This window comes from Elgaria multicarinata, chromosome 16 (assembly GCF_023053635.1).
Source record: "Elgaria multicarinata webbii isolate HBS135686 ecotype San Diego chromosome 16, rElgMul1.1.pri, whole genome shotgun sequence".
Lineage (NCBI taxonomy): Eukaryota > Metazoa > Chordata > Lepidosauria > Squamata > Anguidae > Elgaria > Elgaria multicarinata.
In genome coordinates, this window is record NC_086186.1 from 17,095,964 (window position 1) to 17,115,083 (window position 19,120).

At 46.2% G+C, this 19,120-nt stretch overlaps 1 protein-coding gene across 1 annotated transcript in view; it reads left to right on the top strand.

Moving 5' to 3' along the window:
- The first annotated feature begins 3,773 nt into the window (after positions 1 to 3,773).
- Positions 3,774 to 19,120, top strand: part of ADAMTSL3 (ADAMTS like 3) — a 268,514-nt gene continuing 253,167 nt past the window's right edge. The window contains exons 1-2 of the mRNA XM_063142573.1: positions 3,774 to 3,950; positions 9,570 to 9,651. Of these exons, the coding sequence (XP_062998643.1) occupies positions 9,580 to 9,651 (72 nt within the window). The 5' untranslated portion in view covers positions 3,774 to 3,950; positions 9,570 to 9,579. The remainder of the gene's footprint in view (positions 3,951 to 9,569; positions 9,652 to 19,120) is intronic.

The window sequence follows — 19,120 nt, forward strand, 5'->3', positions numbered from 1 at the left end:
TGATTCTGTTTTAACTCTCCATGCCATGAGAAATTTCACCTGCAGACTTCTGCATGCCAAATATCTGGAAAAGAATAGGCCAGGATAGCTGTTTGTATTCTATTTTTCTCGGGCCAATTGAGCTAGCCGATCCATCAGTATGCAATCGTGACCATGAGGTGCTGCTTACAAATATTTTCTGCGAGGAAGCTAATTTCCAGAATAATTATGCAATGGCAGCGGACTTTAGGAAGCGGTTTCGCACATTTCATTGGCAGGCAGGTAAATCATACCTGGATTTAAGTGTGAAACTAGCTGACCTGTTTGATAAATGGGTTCACAGTGCTAAGGTGGAGTCCAAAGAAGGCATCAGGGACCTGATGATCCTGGATCAGTTTTTATTTCAATTACCACCAGAACTCAGGCTTACGGTCAGAGACCGTGTCCCTAAAACAGTTCTCGAAGCAGCAGAAATAGCGGACCAGTTAGCTATCAACCGAGGAGGTGGGACTGGAGGAGCCTACAAAGATTACCGCCCTAAATATCTTGAACACAAAGAAAACAGAAACATAATGAGAGAGCCAGAGAGAAATAAGGATTTTAAGCCTCACTGCCTACCCTCCTCTTTTAGGAAATTTGTTACCAATCGAGCCTTTTCTTTTACAGTTAGACACTAGGCCAATAAACCCAGAAGAGGTATGATGCGCCGGCAACTGAATGGCAGCACTTTCTACATCTGTTGCTAATTTACATGGTGGCATATCTACCTAGCTGTGGGCTAGGCTATGAGATCTGGTGCCCCACAGATGTGTTGGGACTGCAACTCCTATAATTCCCAGCTATCATGGCCAACAGCTGGCTGGGAATTATGGGAGTTGCAGTCCCAACACATCAGGGGAGCACCAGGTTGGGAAGGCTGCTTTATTAGTTAAGAAATTGAGTCCTGTTTCTTTATAGGAGAATGGGCAAATATGAGATTATTATTATTATTTAATAATAATACATGTATGTGTTGCTTCCCACTGTAAAAAAGAGTCTCTAACCAACTTACACACACAAATACAGAAACTCACAATTTGTAAACCGCCCAGAGAGCTTCGGCTACGGGGCGGTATATAAATGTAATAAATAAATAAAACGGGGAAAATCAATATGGTCAAGCAAACTAATATTATTAGACCAAGAGACGGTAGATCCCAGAATAACCATTTTATTACAAAATGGAGTTTATTTATTATGTTTTAGAACAGGAAGATGAAAGATACAGCACAACCACTTGCCTTGTTAGGGATGTTTATGTGAATAATGTTTTTTTGGGTATTTTTTTATTAATCATGATAATGGTAACAAGTCTGTTTATGTAATGCCTTCCCCCTTTACATATGTATCATTTATAAATGCATAATAAAATCAAGAAATATAGTTTCCTTCTAAGACCCAGCTTCCACCCCTCTTTCTTACAAAAGGAACTACCAGAATCACCTTCCTTTACCACTGACCACTGTCAAGGGAGGTAGAGGCAGTACTTTTTCCAAAAGGTTCTGTGAACGCTTTCCCAACTCGCCCTTGAAATATGTTTATATATTTAAAACATTTCTCCGCCACCTTTCAGGACAGAAGCCCTCCCAAGGCGCCTTGATAGTGCCTTCTTTTCAGTGTGAGGGCAGGCCAACCATACAATGTGTTTGGGAATGATGGGCATTTTAGGGAATGGCTGCTTCTTTGGACATATTTGTAACGTTAGAAGTACAGGAGCAGGGCTGGCGGCAACCCTGCATGGAGAACTTCCCACGCTCCTGTCAATCAGTAACAGCAGAAAATGAATGCAAGAGGTGGTGCTTAATGCAAGCCTGGCTTTTGTATTCGAGGTTCATAAAGCAGGAACACAATGGCGCTTTGGGGAACTGTTGTTTTCAAAGTACAGGCGGACTTTTGCACCTGTTCTGCTTTCCAAAGCTTTGCGTGGGCACCTCTCTTGTCCCCCGGGTTCCATTCTGTAGCATCAGGACTTAATGATTTGCTTGTTCTTAAAAGGGCCAGATTTATGGCTGGCCATGAGTGGGTGGGTCAGGCCAGAACAATGCAAGTATGTTTTTATCTGGTTGAGCTTTTATATTGTATTTTATATTGTGGTTTTATACTTTGAATGGTTTTAATTTTTGTGAACCGCCCAGAGAGCTCCGGCTATTGGGCGGTATAGAAATGTAATAAATAAATAAATAAGTAAGTAGTTCCCTGCAGAGGGACAGGTGATGTATAATATGGCTTTAGAGCCAATGCATTCTCTCTTTTCATATCTCAATGCTAGAGATAGCAGCACCTGCTACAATTGTGCTTTGGGGATCAATGGAACCATTCTGAGATCCATTTGTGGCTTATTCTCAAATGCTATGAATTAGAGGTAATATCCAATGTTAGCCCTATGTAGAGTAGATCCTTTGTGTCTCATTCATTTCAATGGGTCTACTCTATGTAGGACTAACATTGGCTCCTATCCTAAGGCTGCAGCGTTGATGGTGTAATCCTATGCAGGTTTCCTCTGAAGTAGGTCCCGTTGAGATATATGGGCTAAATTCCAAGTAGGAGTGCATAGGATTGCAGACTTTGTTGATTTATTCGTTAGATTTGACTTCAAAAGTGCTCCCAGTTCATCCCTAAGAATGCATAGCATTTGCATAGCGCTTTCAAGTGCTCAGTGCACTTCACATGCATTTTCTAATTGTCTTCCATGCAACGACCTTGCAAGGCAGTCTCTGAGACAGCAATCCAATGCACCCCTATTTGGGATCAAACCCCATTGGAATGAATGGATTTACCAAGTATACATGCATAGGCTTGTGCAGTCTGTCATTATTGCTAGCGGTAAAGTCAAATAAAGTCAGGGAAACCTTCAAATTGCCACTTAGCCATGAAGCTCACTGGATGAGTTTTGGCACTCACTTGTGGTTGTTTTGGTTATAAAATGTTGTTTTGGAACGGGAGAAAGAGAGGGATGTCTTGGAGGAAGGGGGAATGGAATAAAGGGGAAAACCCCCAGTTTTTTAGGCTGGGGGATGAATTTTATAAACATTCCCTGTTGTGAATGGTAAATTCCATATTGCAACGCAGTGTATTATAGGGTCCTTTTGGTCTTGAAAGGGCAATTAAGACCCATCCGCTTTACAAAAGGCGTGCTCTTGGCAGATATAAACTCCTAGAAGTGGATCAATTTAGGTGCTTCAATTTTTGGACTCTTTTTGGGGCGGAGAGTGACTCAGGATGAACACCTGCACTTCCAAAATTGTCCCCTCCCCACACACCTATGCATGTTTAGATAGAAAAAAAAAAGAGGAATGCTGGGAGATGTAGGCCTTTTTTCTGATTGGGCCCTGAGCGTAATAAAAATCGTTCTAGCGGATTCTCTTCTCGTGGATATTCCACTAGAGGGCACTCCGTTCCCACCTATAGGAGAGAGGCGAACTCGCCACTCAACAGGTTGGAATCGGCGCAAACACATTTCAACAAATCTTTTCACTGGGTTATGTTTGGTTCCTCCATGCGTATTTTAAACTTCGGTGTGGCACCGATGGAATAACAAGACGTTTTCGCTGTCTGTTGCTCCTGTGAGCGCTCCAAGCTTTCTTTGGCCATTTATAGAGGCATCTACTAGTAAAAAAGGGACACGCTTCCCCCAAGGAGGTGGAATCATTATAGGCTCGGAGAGCGGCGCTTGGAACATTTTTTATTTTGTTTTATTTTTGCGTGGGTTTACACCTCGGGGGGTGGGGAAAGGCGGAGTATGTCTGGAGATGCATGGTTTCACGCGGGGTGTGCGTAACTCGCGCTTGCCAACGGACGGCTGAGTTTTAGGAGACGCTTTGCAAACGTATCTATCTGGAGAGGCTGCCTGACGTCTCTGCAAGCCCGCCTTTGATGCAGGAAAGAGGAGAAAAGTTTGATTTCCCCTAAGGGACTCTCAACCCAGGAGGCAGGTAAGGAGCAGTTTTCTCCAGCCGTGTTTTTCTTCCTAGTAAGACGATCCTTTGAAACCCCCGGAGAGAGGCAGTTGTTAGGGATGGGAATCCCGGGCTGCGTGCATTCACACGTGCGGCGTTCATATTAGCTTTTCCTTAAAGCGGTCTGTAATGTAAATGGAACATCTACACCGGCACGAATGCACATTCCATATCTCTATCGAGGTCCTCCGCGCGTCCACACGTGTAGTAAGAGAGTCTGGCTTGGTTACACTGGCCTTAAACCGGGCTGCAATCCTACGCCAAAGTACCTGGGAGTAAATTTCATTGAATTCAACAGGATTTACTTCTGAGTAGACATACATACGATTGCTCGGATAGCCATTTGGGAGCAATGTAACAATATCCATTGTTAGCCCTACGTAGAGAAGATCCATTGAAAGGAATGGGATTGTCCCATTCCCCTCAATGGGTCTATTCTATGTAGGGCTAACATAGGATAGTATCCAAGCAGCCCTTTAGGGACTGACACCTGCATGGGGAGCGTATGCCGCCCAATTCTGCCACGCGTCCCTATTTTGGTGGTGTACTGCGCGTGGATATAATCTATTTTCTCTCTATTTGGTTACTGTATACTTCTTGCTGAACAGCTGAAGGTGTGAAGCGGGTTGTTAGGTCCCAGATGGTGCATTCACACATGCAAGGGGGTGGCTTGACGTAGCGGCCATCCAGTTCAGGTCATTGTGGGAGCGAATGAGTCCCAGAAGTCGGGCACCACACGGGTTGTCCGACGCACACATGCGTTCTATGTTAACGCAAGACAGAATGCGGGAGAGCGTCCCTCGATAAAGATTCCAATCCTAGGCATGGTTATTTGGGAGTGACTACCGCTGAGCTCATCGGGGAGTAAACTTGCATTATAGGTCGGCTGCCCATTCCAGATTAAGGTACGCAGACTTCAGCTTTCGTATAAGAGGCGAAAAATGCGCAGGACCGGATTTACACCTCAATCCGTGTTTACTTTCAAGGAAACCCCGTTGTATTCAATTAGGCTTACTCTCAGGGAGATGTCCCTAGGACGTGGCCATCCTAAACACACCATTTATTATTTTCTTGTTACATTTATATCCCGCCTTTCCTTCAAGGAACCCAAGGAGACACCTGGTCTCCTCTCCACGTTATCTTCACAACAACCCTGCGAGGCAGGCTGAGAGTCAGTGGCAGACTCAAAGTCACCCAGCGAGCGTCAGGGCCGAATGGGGACTAGAACGGGGACTAGAGTGGGGACTCCAACCATTACTTCACGCTGGCCTGGTTCAGACAACACGCTAAACCATGCTGCTTATCCACAAAATGGTTAAGGGAATGCATCTTAACCATTTTGTGATTAAGCAGCGTGTTGTCTGAACCAGGCCACTGTTTCTTCTTGCAAGGGAGAAATGAGCCCCATTGAACATACTGGGGCTTGCTTACTTTCAAGTGAGAGAGTAAGAGAGAGTGAGAGAGAGTGAGAGAGAGAGAGACCTAAGGTTTATCCCGGGGTCGTCCCCGCCTGCTCCCGAGATATCCTGTGTGTCATTTACATGAACAGGGATGATCCCGGGATAAACCTTAGGTCTAGCTAAGGCCAGAGAAAGGAAAGGCACTCTGCACGCGTTCAGAGGCAACCTCCCCCCGCCCCTTTTCACACATTTCCAAGCTGCTGGTAATCAGTGACTGCAAACCAGTGGCGGAAGCGTGGCTGAAACTGACAGCTCCCGTCTGAGCGCAAGAAGGCAGGATTTGCCCCTTGGCGACGAAGGAAAAGGGATTTTTTTTGGGGGGGGGGGGGAGAACAGGTGGAGGTGAGGGGGACGTGGCGCGAGCGCTACTTTGCCACAACTTGCTAGTTCGTTTGCGGGGTCGGGGTGGGGGCGCCGCCGCGGCTCTCCCCGCCGCTTCCTCCCAGCGCCTGGGCTAAGCAAGGCTGGCTGGGCGGTGGGCTGGAGCCTGGAGGGAAAGCCAGCCAGCCAGCGCACTAAAGGGCGGGCGCTTGTTCGCCTGCCAGCTCCGCTTTGCAAGCATGCGGCGGCGTCCCTGGTGCCTTGACAGGAGGGGGAGAGGCTTCGCCTCGCCGCCGCCGCCGCCCAGCCCACGCCCTTCCCCGTGAGGAGCGAAAGGCGGCAGCGAGCAAGAGAGAAGCGCCGCTGCCGGAGGTGGGTGAGGCCGTTGGGATTTGCAGCTAGCCGGAGAACTTGGCGTGGGGCGGGGGCTGTCCCCAGGCGCGAAACCGGCGTAAAGAGGCTTGCAAAGTGCTGGTATTGACATTTAAAGCCCTAAACGGTTTGGGGCCAGGTTATTTGAAGGAACGCCTCCTCCCATATGTACCTGCCCAGACCTTAAGATCATCTACAGGGGCCCTTCTCCGTGAGCCCCTGTCAAAGGAAGTGAGGCAGGTGGCTACTAGGAGGAGGGCTTTCTCCGCTGTGGCACCCGGGTTGTGGAACGAGCTCCCCAGAGAGGTCCGCCTGGCGCCTACACTGTACTCCTTGCGTCGCCAGCTGAAGACCTTTTTATTCTCTCAGTATTTTAACACTTAATTTTAACTTAAATTTAAATGATACTGTTTTAATTCTGTATTTTAACCTTATATCAATTTTGCTGCGTGGTTTTATCCTGGTTGTGCTTTTTATACTGTATTTTGTATTTGTGTTTTTAACCTGTTGGTTGTTTTATGATGGTTTTAATTTTTGTGAACCGTCCACAGAGCTTCGGCTATTGGGCGGTATAAAAATGTAATAAATAAATAAATAAACGGGGTCGGATGTGCGCGCGCGCAGCGTCTCATAGAGGCGGTGCAAGAGGCTGCCTGCCCGGGCACGAGGCTCCGTTTCTGTCCCAAGAAAAGGTTTGAGCGGATCGGTACATTCTGAAGCGCGCCGGCGCTCATCTCGACATGCCCCGTGGCCACGCCCCAAAGGAGAACCCCCAGATTCGATCCGTATTAAGAACATCAGAAGAGCCCTGATGCTGGATCAGACCAGGGGTCCATCTAGTCCAGCACTCTGTTCGCACAGTGGCCAACCAGCCATCGGCCAGGGACCAACAAGGCAGGGCATGGTGCAACAGCACCCCCCCACCCATGTTCCCCAGCAACCGGTGCACACAGGCTTACTGCCTCGAATACTGACCAACCAATGGGTCTTAGTTGCCCATTCAAGCTCAGACACCCCCCTCCATCCAATATTTTACAATGCAGTAAAAAACAATATATACTGACCTGGTTCGCACCCAATGCCAACCCAGAGAATGGGTTGAGTGTGGGTTGGCATTAGGTGCGAACACTGCACTATGGTTTAGTGATTGATGGTTAACTAGGAACAACCCAGGAAGAGAACCCATCGATGGAGGTGGTGAATTTATTCATTTGTTTCTATACCACCCAATAGCTGAATCTGGGCGATTCACAAACTGGAATCTACTTGGGATTTTAGTCTGAACTAGTCAGAACTCTAAAAGAAGCTCTCCAAGATACCTTGGAGAGCTCCTTTAGAGTTCTGACTGAAACCTGGAACAGATTCACCGCCACACTGACAATGGTGCCACTGGCCTGAACCAGAACCTATGGTTTGTTGTTGGGTTGTGAACTCTGGGTTGTTCGTGGTTACATGGTGCAGGGTTCCCATGTAACAACAACCCCTGATTCAAAAACAGCCAGTACTCAACCTGTACTCTGTGAACCAAGTGATAGCAAGGATTGCAGCTAAGTTCAGAGGGAACAGGGAAGTCTAAGGCCATAGCTAGACCTAAGGTTTATCCCTGGATCATCCAGGGGTCAAACCTGTTCATCTAGGTGACACACAAGAGATCCAGTGCTCAGGCAGGGGCGAACCCTGGATGATCCCAGGATAAACCTTAGGTCTAGCTGTGGCCTAGGGGTGTTGCAGATGATGTCAATGCTCCTGCTAACAAAAAAGTGCAGGCACTGAGTGCCTGTGAGGCCTGGCTCCACCACACCACCGTGAAAGGGCACACGCGGCTTAATTTGTGCCCTGAGCACAGGGTCTGAGCAATCCCTACAAGTTGCCCACCTTTGCTCTAGCACATTGTGGGGACTTCAAACAGGTGTCAACCCCTTCCTCCAACAGCTGGTTGGTCACTGTGTGAACAGAGTGCTGGACTAGATGGACCCTTGGTCTGATCCAGCATGTTATGTTCGGAGTGCTGCCACCACAGCCAGGTGAGTCCAGCCAGGACTTGTTGACAGGGCTGGCCAAAGAGGCAAAGAACAAGATGGCACCCTCTCCCATTTCATGTACAAAAGCTGACTAGATTGTTTCTTCAACACCGGTGAAGGAACAGCATCCTTCATTGAACCTGAAGGCAGCAGGCTAACTTAGGGAGCATGGAGCAGGCCGTGAGGTACACAGCCCTCTTTTCTGGCACCTTGCTGCCACCTCCCAGCATCTGCCGCCTGAGGCAATTGCTTCACCATGACTAATGATAGGGCCAGCCCTGCCTTTTTTGTCAGTGGAGGCGGCTCCGAGGCTCCAGGTTTGGCTCCAGGCTACCTGCGGGATTGCCTTCTCCCGTACAATCCGCCCTGCACACTCAGGTCCTCTGGGAAGAATTTACTCCAGCCAATGAAATCAAGGCTGACAACTATTACCCAGAGGACCTTTTCTTCTGCCGCTCCCAGTTTGTGGAATGGCTTTCCGGGAGAGATTCGTCAACTTAACAGTCTTCCAGAATTTAAGAAAGCCATAAAGACTGATCTCTTCCGGCAGACCTACCCAGCGGAATTTTAACATGCCTTTTTTTAATGGTGTGCTGCTTTAAATGATGCACTAGTTTTAAATGTTTGAATTAGTTTTATGTACTTTATGGTGTTTTTATTTGTGTTGTACCCTGCTTCGATCCAGAGGGAGAGGCAGGTAACAAATATTTATTATTATTATTATTATTATTATTATTATTATTGTTATTGCCATGCTGGAGCAGACCAAGGATCCATCTAGCCCAGCACTCTGTTCACACAGTGGCCAACCAGCTGTGAATTTAACACCACCCTTGACACAGAAACTGTTAATAGTGCTCCAATTCCAGTCTGTGAACCAGCGTCCCCCCCCAACCCACCTTCCTTCAACATAGCAAGCCAGGGTTGTTGCTTTTTGTGCCATGGAACTGCACAGCCACCATAGCCTGGAAGCCTTGGTAAATGGATCCCGAAACCGGGGAGTTACATTCTTTTGCTGGGAAGCCGAGTTTAGAAAGTGTTGAAATGGCTTAGCAGCTTTGATTTCTCCTTGGCTCCTGGGTGCGTACGGTAATGGCGGAAGGGGAGCAGGCCGGGGGCAGGGAGAAGGTTGCCGACTTGTTAAACGGACCTGTGAGTGAGCTCTCGCTCCTCCGGCCAGCTCCCCCAGCCTCCTGCCCTAATTGGAAGCACCTCACCCTTCACGCTGTGCTCATGTTGTTCTCTGCGATTCTGCTTTCCTGGCCAGGGCAAACCTCGGCTGTTTAGGTTGTGTTGCTTCCAAAGCCCTGCTTGGACTCCCTGCCCAGTTTGTTTTAGTCATTCAGGTTCTGGCGGGGTGCACTTGACTTCTTCTTTTTTTAAAATAGCTGCAAAACCTTCTCCCTCTCTTTTTCTTAAAGGCGCAAGAGGATGGCCATCGCAAGACTCACAGGGTTCTCATGGGGGATTACCTGGTTCACGCTCACCGCCATCTGTGCCCAGGTAGGAGAGAACAGTTGCAGGCTCTTCAAACTGCTTGCAAATCTGATGATTGAATCATGTTATGAAAATCCAACAAGCTTCTGAGAAGGCTACATGCTTGCGTTTTATTTTTTTTTAATTTTAAGGTATTTATTAGGGAATTATATTCACAATGGAACAGATCGTGATTTTTTCTTCCCTCTTTATTTCAAAATAATATAAAGTTACATTGATGCCGTTGCAACAAGTGTGGTGGTTGTTTCTTCGTGACGAAAATATACACTTGCAAGAATATATAGGACAGAACCTTACATTGTCTGTATTGTATGAATACATGAATGTGGATAGGGAGACATTTCTCTCCCTGTCCCATAATACTAGAACCCAATGGGGTTCTCCCATGAATGTGGATAGGGAGACATTTCTCTCCCTCTCCCATAATACTAGAACCCAATGGGGTTCTCCCATGAATGTGGATAGGGAGACATTTCTCTCCCTCTCCCATAATACTAGAACCCAATGGGGTTCTCCCATGAATGTGCATAGGGAGACATTTCTCTCCCTCTCCCATAATACTAGAACCCAATGGGGTTCTCCCATGAAGCTTAATGGTGGGAGATTCAGGACAAATAAAAGGAAGGACTTCTTCATGCAGCACAGAGGCCATGGCTAGACGACGGGGTAAAAGGGCGACCATCTTGCGATTTTATGATTGTGAGATTGCTGCTCTAGTTTACATGTGCCGCGCGACATCGTGCCCACCATTTTTTTTAAAGGGGACAGAGCACATGATGTTTGTGCGCAAAAGGTCAGTGTTTTTTTTAATAAAATAAAATAAATTTCTGTGCTCCCCCCACTGCACCCTCTTACTTCTACTGCAGATATGGGGAACGGTTTTCGAAATAAAGGCTGAAAAACTATTTCTTTGCCACTCTTGGGGGCTGAATTCCATTGTTGGGCAGTAACTAAGCCTTGGGAAAAGGTTTTTCTACTTCTCTTAGAATGGGAGAAAATCAGGGCTGGCTCTACCGTTAGGTAGTGTGAGGCTGTTGCCTCAGACGGCAGATCTTAGGAGGTAGAAAGATGTCCAAGGAGAGAACTATGTGCCTTGCAGCCTACCTTACATCCCTCAAGTTAGCCAGCTGCCTTCAAGTTCAGTGGAGAATGTTGTTCCATCATTAGTATGGAACAACTAATGCCCGAGACTTGAGATCTGTTGGAGGAGCCCTTCTCCACATCCCACCAGCACATTCGCTATGATGGGACAAGGGAGAGGGCTTTCTCTGTGGTGGCAACCCGGCTGTGGAATGCCCTCCCCTTGGAGGCCCGACTGGCGCCAACGCTGATTTTATTCCGGCGCCGAGTGAAAACATGGCTTTTTAACAAAGCTTTTAATGGTTGAATTCACCAAGTTGGCACTTTGTTTTAACTGTTTTAATAGTTTTACTGCTTTTAAATGTTTTTTTTTTTAACTTGGTTTATGGTTTAATTTGTTTTTAGCTGTATATATTGACTGTTTTATACTGTATGCTTTTATCTGTATGCCGCCCTGAGATCTTATTGATATAGGGTGGGATATAAATGTTTTAAAATAAATAAATAAATGATTTAATAAATCTGAAAGTGCAGTCAGCTTTTGTACATGGAATGGGAGGGGCCGCCATTTTGTCACAGCAATATGTCTGGGACTTTTGGGAAAATTCCCCAAAGCTGAGAAACCACTAATCAGTGGTTGTAGAGAAAGTGGGGGTCCGGGGAAGGGGCACGGCCATCTGGGAAATCCAGGGGGGCTGGATTTGGCTCGTGGGCCCAAGGTTCTCCCCCCCGCCCCCATTCTCTACAAATGTTAGAAAATCAGGCTGAATGGCAAGGAACCGCTACAAAAAAAGAAAGAAAGTAGACCTTGAAGGTTATGATAATTTCCCATAAATTCTGAGGAGAAGTTGCAGTTTTGTGTTCAAGCTGCACAGAAGCGTTGGTTTCGAAGGCAAGATTAGAAACCTCCCCAAAAGAAAGGGGAGGATTTGCCAAGTGCACGCTCCAGTGAGATATCTGGCGTTATCTTTGACAGCATTACCGCCAAGCTGATGCAAGTTCCTGCAGTAACTTTTTGACTAATGGCAGCATTTTAATTACTGTTCTTGGGATCCAAACAGCTGCTGTCCCCAGTTTTGCTGGAGGGGTGTTTGTGGGATGGAAAGAACAAAGGCCCACAGAAAGCCAAGTGCAGCTTTTAAAATTAATTTTATGTTAACATGTATTTATATTTTCTAGTTCCTTTGATTATTTTTTTGACTCCACCCAAAACTAGTGACAGCAGGAACAGAGTACCGAAATAAAATAATTTGCTCCGGTATTATTATTTATTTAATATTTTATAGGTTGCTCTTCCAATGTTCAAAGCAATAAACAATGTTTAAAATTTATGAAATGTAGCCAGATTGGCCATAACAAACCAAAACGCATATTCAGTTAATACCTTTATTAGGTTAACTCAGAGTCATCAAAGGACATGACAAATGTTGTCATAGAACCACTAGAAGTTGCCCACCCTGGTTATAGAATAAAGTTTCTTAATTCATGGAGCTGATTATTTTTTACTTTAGAAGCCAGCCTTTCAAGGGACAGGTCCTTCAGCCTCAATGAGTAGTCATTTGTTTTCCTGTCATCTGTATTTATATAAAAAGGGTTGCCATTTATGTCACTTGTGTATTACATACTGTAACCATTCTCTTAAGAAAAGGATGCTTTTCAGATGTAATACTTTGCATTCCTGTATCTTAGAATCATAGAATAGCAGAGTTGGAAGGGTCCTACAAGGCCATCTAGTCCAACCCCCTGCTCAGTGCAGGAATCCCCAATAAAGCATCCCTGACAGATGGTTGTCCAGCTGCCTCTTGAATGCCTCTAGTGTGGAAGAGACCACAACTTCCCTAGGTAACTGGTTCCATTGTCGTACTGCTCTAACAATCAAGAAGTTTTTCCTGATGTCCAGCCGGAATCTGGCTTCCTGTAACTTGAGCCCGTTATTCCATGTCCTGCACTCTGGAATGATCTTGGTTGAAACCAATCAAAAATAGTATATGTGTAATATTCTGGTCCTGTGTCATTCTGGTTGTTTTCGGTGTGAGTCACCTAGAGTACAATCCTATGGCCCCTAGACATTGTCTAGGGGGCTATATTAATGTTTACTGGCTGCGAGGTCAGTGATAGGGCTCTGGCCTTTGAGCCAATAAACCACACTGCCTGCCTCTCCCCCTTCCCTCTGTAGCTGATATGGAGAGAAGTGTGCCTCTCCATGCTCAGAAACCTGAGTGTGAACATGGGTGACCCCAGAGGGAGGGAAGAAGACTGGGGAAGCTCGCCTCATGCAGCTTCCTATGCTCGCCACAGCCTCCTTATCTCCCGCTTTGAAGCACCATGGCTTGATGGGCGAAATTGCCCATCTAGCAAATATGCAGGGCAGCCAGACCATGAGATGTTGGAGACCACTGGCTGTCAACATAGGATAGTGTCCCTATGTGTTCTGGGCCAGGGTGTATGCTCTGTTGTTTTCATTGTGGTTGCGAAACATGCAAGCATAGTATGGATAGTGTCTATGCTGGTATAAATGCCACATAGCATACAAAGAGAAATGCACTTTTTTTAAAAAAAAAAAGTTGTTTAAATAAAGACTATTCATGCAAATTAAGAAGCAGTGTTATATCTGGTGTTTGAGTTATATTTAACGTTGCTAGAGAGAGAATCATAAAAGAATATTTGAAAAGCTGTTGGTGTCTGTAGAAGTATCTGGTTTCCAGAAATGGTCAAGTTTGTCTTGCTTCTGGACTGCTTAGAAAATGCACTGAACGCAAGTTAGCCCAGCTGAACTGTAAAACAATGTTCAAAGCACTCTTAACTTTGTAATTACCATGTTGCTGCTACATGCTAACTGTGGCCATTACTGTCAGTGTGGGCGATCCCTATTGTTTAATAACACTGCTTTATAGGGCTAAGTAAGTGGAGCATTTGTTTATGGGCGGAAATCATGCCGTACTTCTTTCTGCAGTGCCAAAAAGTGATTTAGGATGTTTTCGCTTGTCATTACATACATGCATACTTCTTGCAAGATGTAGAGCGGCAGCGTCCAAAGCTCTACAGTTCAGAGAGGCACACCCAGAACTTTCATATGGATCTCAATGCTGAGATGCACAATGTTTTTGCCTCCTAGTAAGGTGCTGGTTCCCACGACACTGGAATCTGAATCTCCCACAGGTCTATAAGAAGAGATTTTAGCAGCTAGGCTGGTCTAGTAAGTGGGCAGGAACTGGCCTATTGTTCTCTGCTATTCTGAAGGACATTCTAGATCTGGTGGGCTGGGAGGCATTTATCTGCCTTTCCATGTTGGGTTAGATCCCAGGCCTGGATGGTCTGTTGACAGAAAGCCAAGCCCTTTTCATCCAGCCTTCCTTCCTCAGGCCCAGCTTGTAGGAACACAGAAAACTGCCTTATCCAGCTCAGACCACTTGTCTATCCAGTTCAGCCTTCCTCAATCTGGTGCACTCTAGATGGTTTGGGCCACAGCACCCATCATCCCTGACTATTGGCCATGCTGGCTAGGGCTGATGGGAGATGTAGTTTGGATGGGGAAGGCTATTCTAGTCCATCTATTCTGACTAGTAGAGCTCTTTTCCTGTTGGCTACTACTTGATTCTTTAAATTGGAGATCAGTGGTGCAGCGGTAAATTTTGAATGCCATCGTGAGGATCTCCGTGGCCACTTTCTCAAGGAGAGTCCAAACATTCAGGCAGCTGCGTTGACCCATATCAACAAACCAGTTCTAGCAGTTTTCATCTCCACCCGGAGCAGGTCTTTTGTAAAGCTAGTGGGTCTTCATTGCCTTTTCAAGGCCAAAAGGCAACAATCTGTTGTTGCCGGAGGGGAAATCACCTCCCACTCCATTGTGAGTCTTGCACCTAAATTCAGAGGGAATTCTGAGGAGCAGGGTGGCAGATGACGCCAGTGTCCCTGCTAATCAACAAGTGCTGGTGCAGCATCCCCCTGAGCCCTGGTTCCACTATGCCACACTTTGCGACATCAGGGATTGAAGCTGGGACCTTCTGCTTGCAAGGCATGTGCTCTGCCACTAAGCTATGGGCCTTCTTAGCAGCACTAGGACAGCTCTCCCAATCTGCTCTGCTTGGTGAAGGAAGAGGCTTTCGCTTCCCTCTTCCCCAGCAACTCTGAAGCAGCCAGAATTGCTGCTTCCATGATTCTGAGGGAGGCGCCCAAGCAGCAGTCCTGATCAGGTTTGCTGGGGGTGGCTGGAGGCTTTAGTGTGTGTGTGTGCATGTACAAGCCTAAATGCATGTACAAGCCTAAATGTATGTGCAGGTGAACCTATATGTGTGTATGTGTGTGCGCGCATTTGAGCCTACATGCATGCACATGCGTGCATGCGAGTGTACGTGTATGTGTGGATGCAACCCTACAAGTATGCACACACATGATTACATGTATGTGCACATGCACTTGTGAACCTACATGCATGTGCATGTGCTATGTGGCTCCTGACCCCCCTCCCACCTGGCACTGCATGGGGCCAGGTGCCCACTCCTGTCCTACCTGGTCCTTCCTTGCTGAGGACATAGCAGTGTGTGTCTGATGTGGGACATAAGGTCAGTTAGGACTTGGTGTGTGTGTGTTCTAAAACTTCTGGAGGGCCCCAGTTTGGGGAAGGCTATTCTAGTCCATCTGTTCTAGGGGTGGGGGCAAGATAATGGCTTGCAGGCTTTGCCACACCCATTAAGGCCTCTTTCCCTCCCCACAGCCAGCATTTTGGTGACGCATTACAAGGTGACAGCTTGAGGCTGTTCATTCTGAAAGGAAAGGCTTGGTACAGCTGGCACACCTGGAGGGTCACAGGAGGACCATCCCTGCATTTAGCACATCTGTTCACTGTCTTGGACCGCCTGGGAGTCATGTTTGAAGTCACAGGGAGCCTCAACTAACTCACAAGCCCTCTTTTAGCCATGGCTGCCAGTCTTTGCGCGTGCGCATGTGTGCGCATCAGTTCAGAAGCAAAGGAAGTTTTCTTCCTTGACAAAGACTTTTGCACATATGGTGCTTGCGTTCCACTCACTTTTATTGCTTCAGTGAAGAACAGAGCTGGGCTGACACTTATCACAGGGATATGCAGGTATGCAAAGGTATGGGACGGGGCTCTCTCTCCTCCATCGTAAATGTTTCTTGGCTTGCACCTTGTAGAAGCCTTCACAAGGTTGCAGAAGTCTTTGGCTCTGGTCCCACTTGGCTGATTCAATACGAAATCAGCTGGCTTCCAAAAAGGCTTTTATTGTTCTTGGGTTTTTTGAAGTAGTTATTTTGCTTGTGTTGTGAATTGTCCGGGTCATGCTCCTGCCGCTAAGAGGTGAGAGGCTAATGTGAATAACACCCACCTTGGACGCATCGAGACGGATTTTCCCAGACTTTGTCTCGGCAACTGTGTTTTTCATTCTTTTTCCAGTTATGGGTACTCAGTTACTGGTGTAACACTCAACTGCAGCTGCAGAAGGTTAAGTGTGATCCATGGTCTTTGTATATATGCAACCAAGACATCAGCGACTTTTCCAGGAAGAGGGGTGGTGGGAGCAGGTTTGGTTCATTAGAATACCACAATAAATATGGCTCCTAACATACACGGGCATCTGGTTATTAAAGATCAGGAAGCATTCATTTTTTGTTAGCTTCTTTCCCCCACCCAGAATCTCCGTAAAACTTTACATTGCTTTTCTGAATGTGGTTACTGGCATCTGAAGTGGACGATAGTCCCTGAAAACCCAGGCCATAACAGCATTTGTTAGTCTTAGGGTGCCACAAGACAAAATTACACCCACTCTAGGTCATGCAACATGGCTAAAAATGCGCTTGGGAACGGGATCATTATTATTTGTTAATAAGTTTGTACTTGGTGGAAGAAGGAGCGAAGGGAGGGGACTTCTCTTGGAAGCAGATTCTACAGTATAGATGCCAACACAGAAAAGACCCTGCATTCCTTTCAGTGTGCAAAGGCACAGTGAGCAACATTTTGAAGGATAAAGAGAAATAATTCCATCCCGTCGCAATTTAGAGATACTTCCAATGGATGCTGTGAACATTAGAGAAAGCAATTATGCAAATGAGAGGAAAATCAGCATACTTGCTCAGTTATTTTAATTTGATTTTGATCTGGCATGTTAGAGGCAGTGAGGTAATGGAATATCCTGCCACTGCTGTTTCATCCTGTCTAATGAAGGTTAGTCAATGCTACCATAGTCAATGCTACCAACACTCATAGTGCTTTGGAGTGTAAGTGCAAACTGAGAGAGAAAGAGAGACAGAGGCCATAGCTAGACCTAAGGTTTATCCCTGGATCGTCCAGGGGTCAAACCTGTTCATCTAGGTGACACACAGGGGATCCAGTGCTCAGGCAGGGGTGAACCCTGGATGATCCCAGGATAAAGCTTAGGTCTAGCTATGGCCAGAGAGAGCTTTGCCTCAAAGAGCTTTTTTCTTTTTTAATAGCACTCTGTCCCCGTCCCCCCACCCCCAATGTTCCCTTGTAGTAGGGAACCTTGTAGTGTTCCTTTGTAGTCTGGAAGTGTTCCCTTATAGTGTAGAACTTTGTAGTGTTCCCTTGTAGCCTGTCAGTGTTCCCTTATAGTATAGACCCTTGTAGTGATCCCTTGTGGCCTGGCAGTGTTCCCTTGCAGTATGGATCCTTGTAGTGATCCCTTGTAGCTTGGCAGTGTTCCCTTGCAGTATGGATCCTTGAAGTGTTCCCTTGTAGCTTGGCAGTGTTCCCTTGTAGTATGGAAACCTGCAGTGGTCTTTTGTAGCCTGGCAGTGTTCCCTTGTAGTATGGAAACTTGCAGTGTTCTTTTGTAGCCTGGCAGTGTTCCCTTGTAGTGTGGAATCTTGTAGTGATCCCTTATAGCCTGGCACTTTCCCCCTGTAGTATGGAACCTCGTAGTGTTCCCTTGTAGTTTGGAACTGACGCCTCAATAAGAATGATGCTACATCAACATCATGGCACAGTCTTGTTTCCAAGGGCATTGTGTGTTCAGATGCCTATGTGTGAGTGAGAAGTTGACTGTCCCCATTGTGAGGTTAACCATCTCTCCCCCCCATCCCAAGAATGCCCCTGGAAAGGGTGCTACATCATGAAGTCGCATCCTTCCCATTGGGGCATTCTATCTCAAATTACAAAGGAGCACTACCAAGCTACTTAGCCACTGCTTGAAGTGGCAACACTTTTTGTTCTCAGTATGTATGTTCTTTAAAAGCCTTGGCCACTTCATCTAGATTAGTGACCCCCCCCCCCCCGCCCTGCCCAATTCTTTGAATTTGCCAGCCCTGAAGATTAATCTAGAGTGTGTGTGTATGTGTGCGTGTGCATGTGTGTGCCTAACTGCTGGAAATGCCTGGGTCAAAATCTTTGACCCAGCGGTAGTCAGAATTTAAAAAAGCAGAGGTAAGCAAAAGGCAATGGTAGCAGGGAATGAGGGCAAAGTAATTTAGTTCCATGGACTTTCACTCAGTTTCAGTTGGGGATGAGGACTGAGGGGTTGTTAAGTCAAAGCCCACCTTCTCCTTTGAGAGATTTAAGGGAAGAGAGATGAACTGGCATCATGAATTTGTCCTGGGAGGTATTCCTGGCATAAGGTGCAGCAAAGGAGAATGAATAGAGGTAACTTAAAAGGGTGGGAGACCCAAGGGCCTTTGAAACATCCTGTACATCAGCCCACCACCCCAACCTTTTTGGTCAGTGGGCACAGTTAGAATTTTGAGAGAGTCATGGGTGCATTCACAAAATGGCTGCCATGGCTGGGGGCGGGGTGGACGGAAAGGCATACCCATTCATAAAACCACTCATTTTCCAGAAGGCAACTTGAGAATAAAAGAAAAGTAATTTGTCCAAGAAGTAAAAGCTGAAAGTGGGGGTCTGAGCTGCAAAACACAAAGCCACACTTTTGAACCCAAAGAAAGATGGTACCAGGGGGGGGGCAGGGAGCTGCCCTTTGCAGCCTCCCAATTTTTTTAAAAAAAATAATTACAAAAAATCTTAAGTAATAAAATGAAAATCAGGAGGGTTAAAGAGCCTGGCAGTCATCAAGAGAGATGCCTGTGGACACCATGTTGGAGACCTCCAGCTGTAGGTAATAAATGTACTATATTCTCATGTTTTCTGGGGTGCAGGAGCCTGGTAAAATATATGACTGAAACATTCCAAGATGGCACCAAATGGTATGGATTTGTGTTATGTTGTAAAGAGTCGTTCACTAAAAGGAAGCTGTAAATGTATTTTCAATACCCCGAGTTAGTTTTAATGTATATTATTTACATCTCCAATGGGAATAGTCTTGAAAATGAGAGAGCAATTAGATTACTTGGAAAATGCATTTTGTTTAGTGTTGTGAGTCTCATGGGTCTTTCAAACATCCTGTTAGCTTACTCTGTTTGTAAATCACAA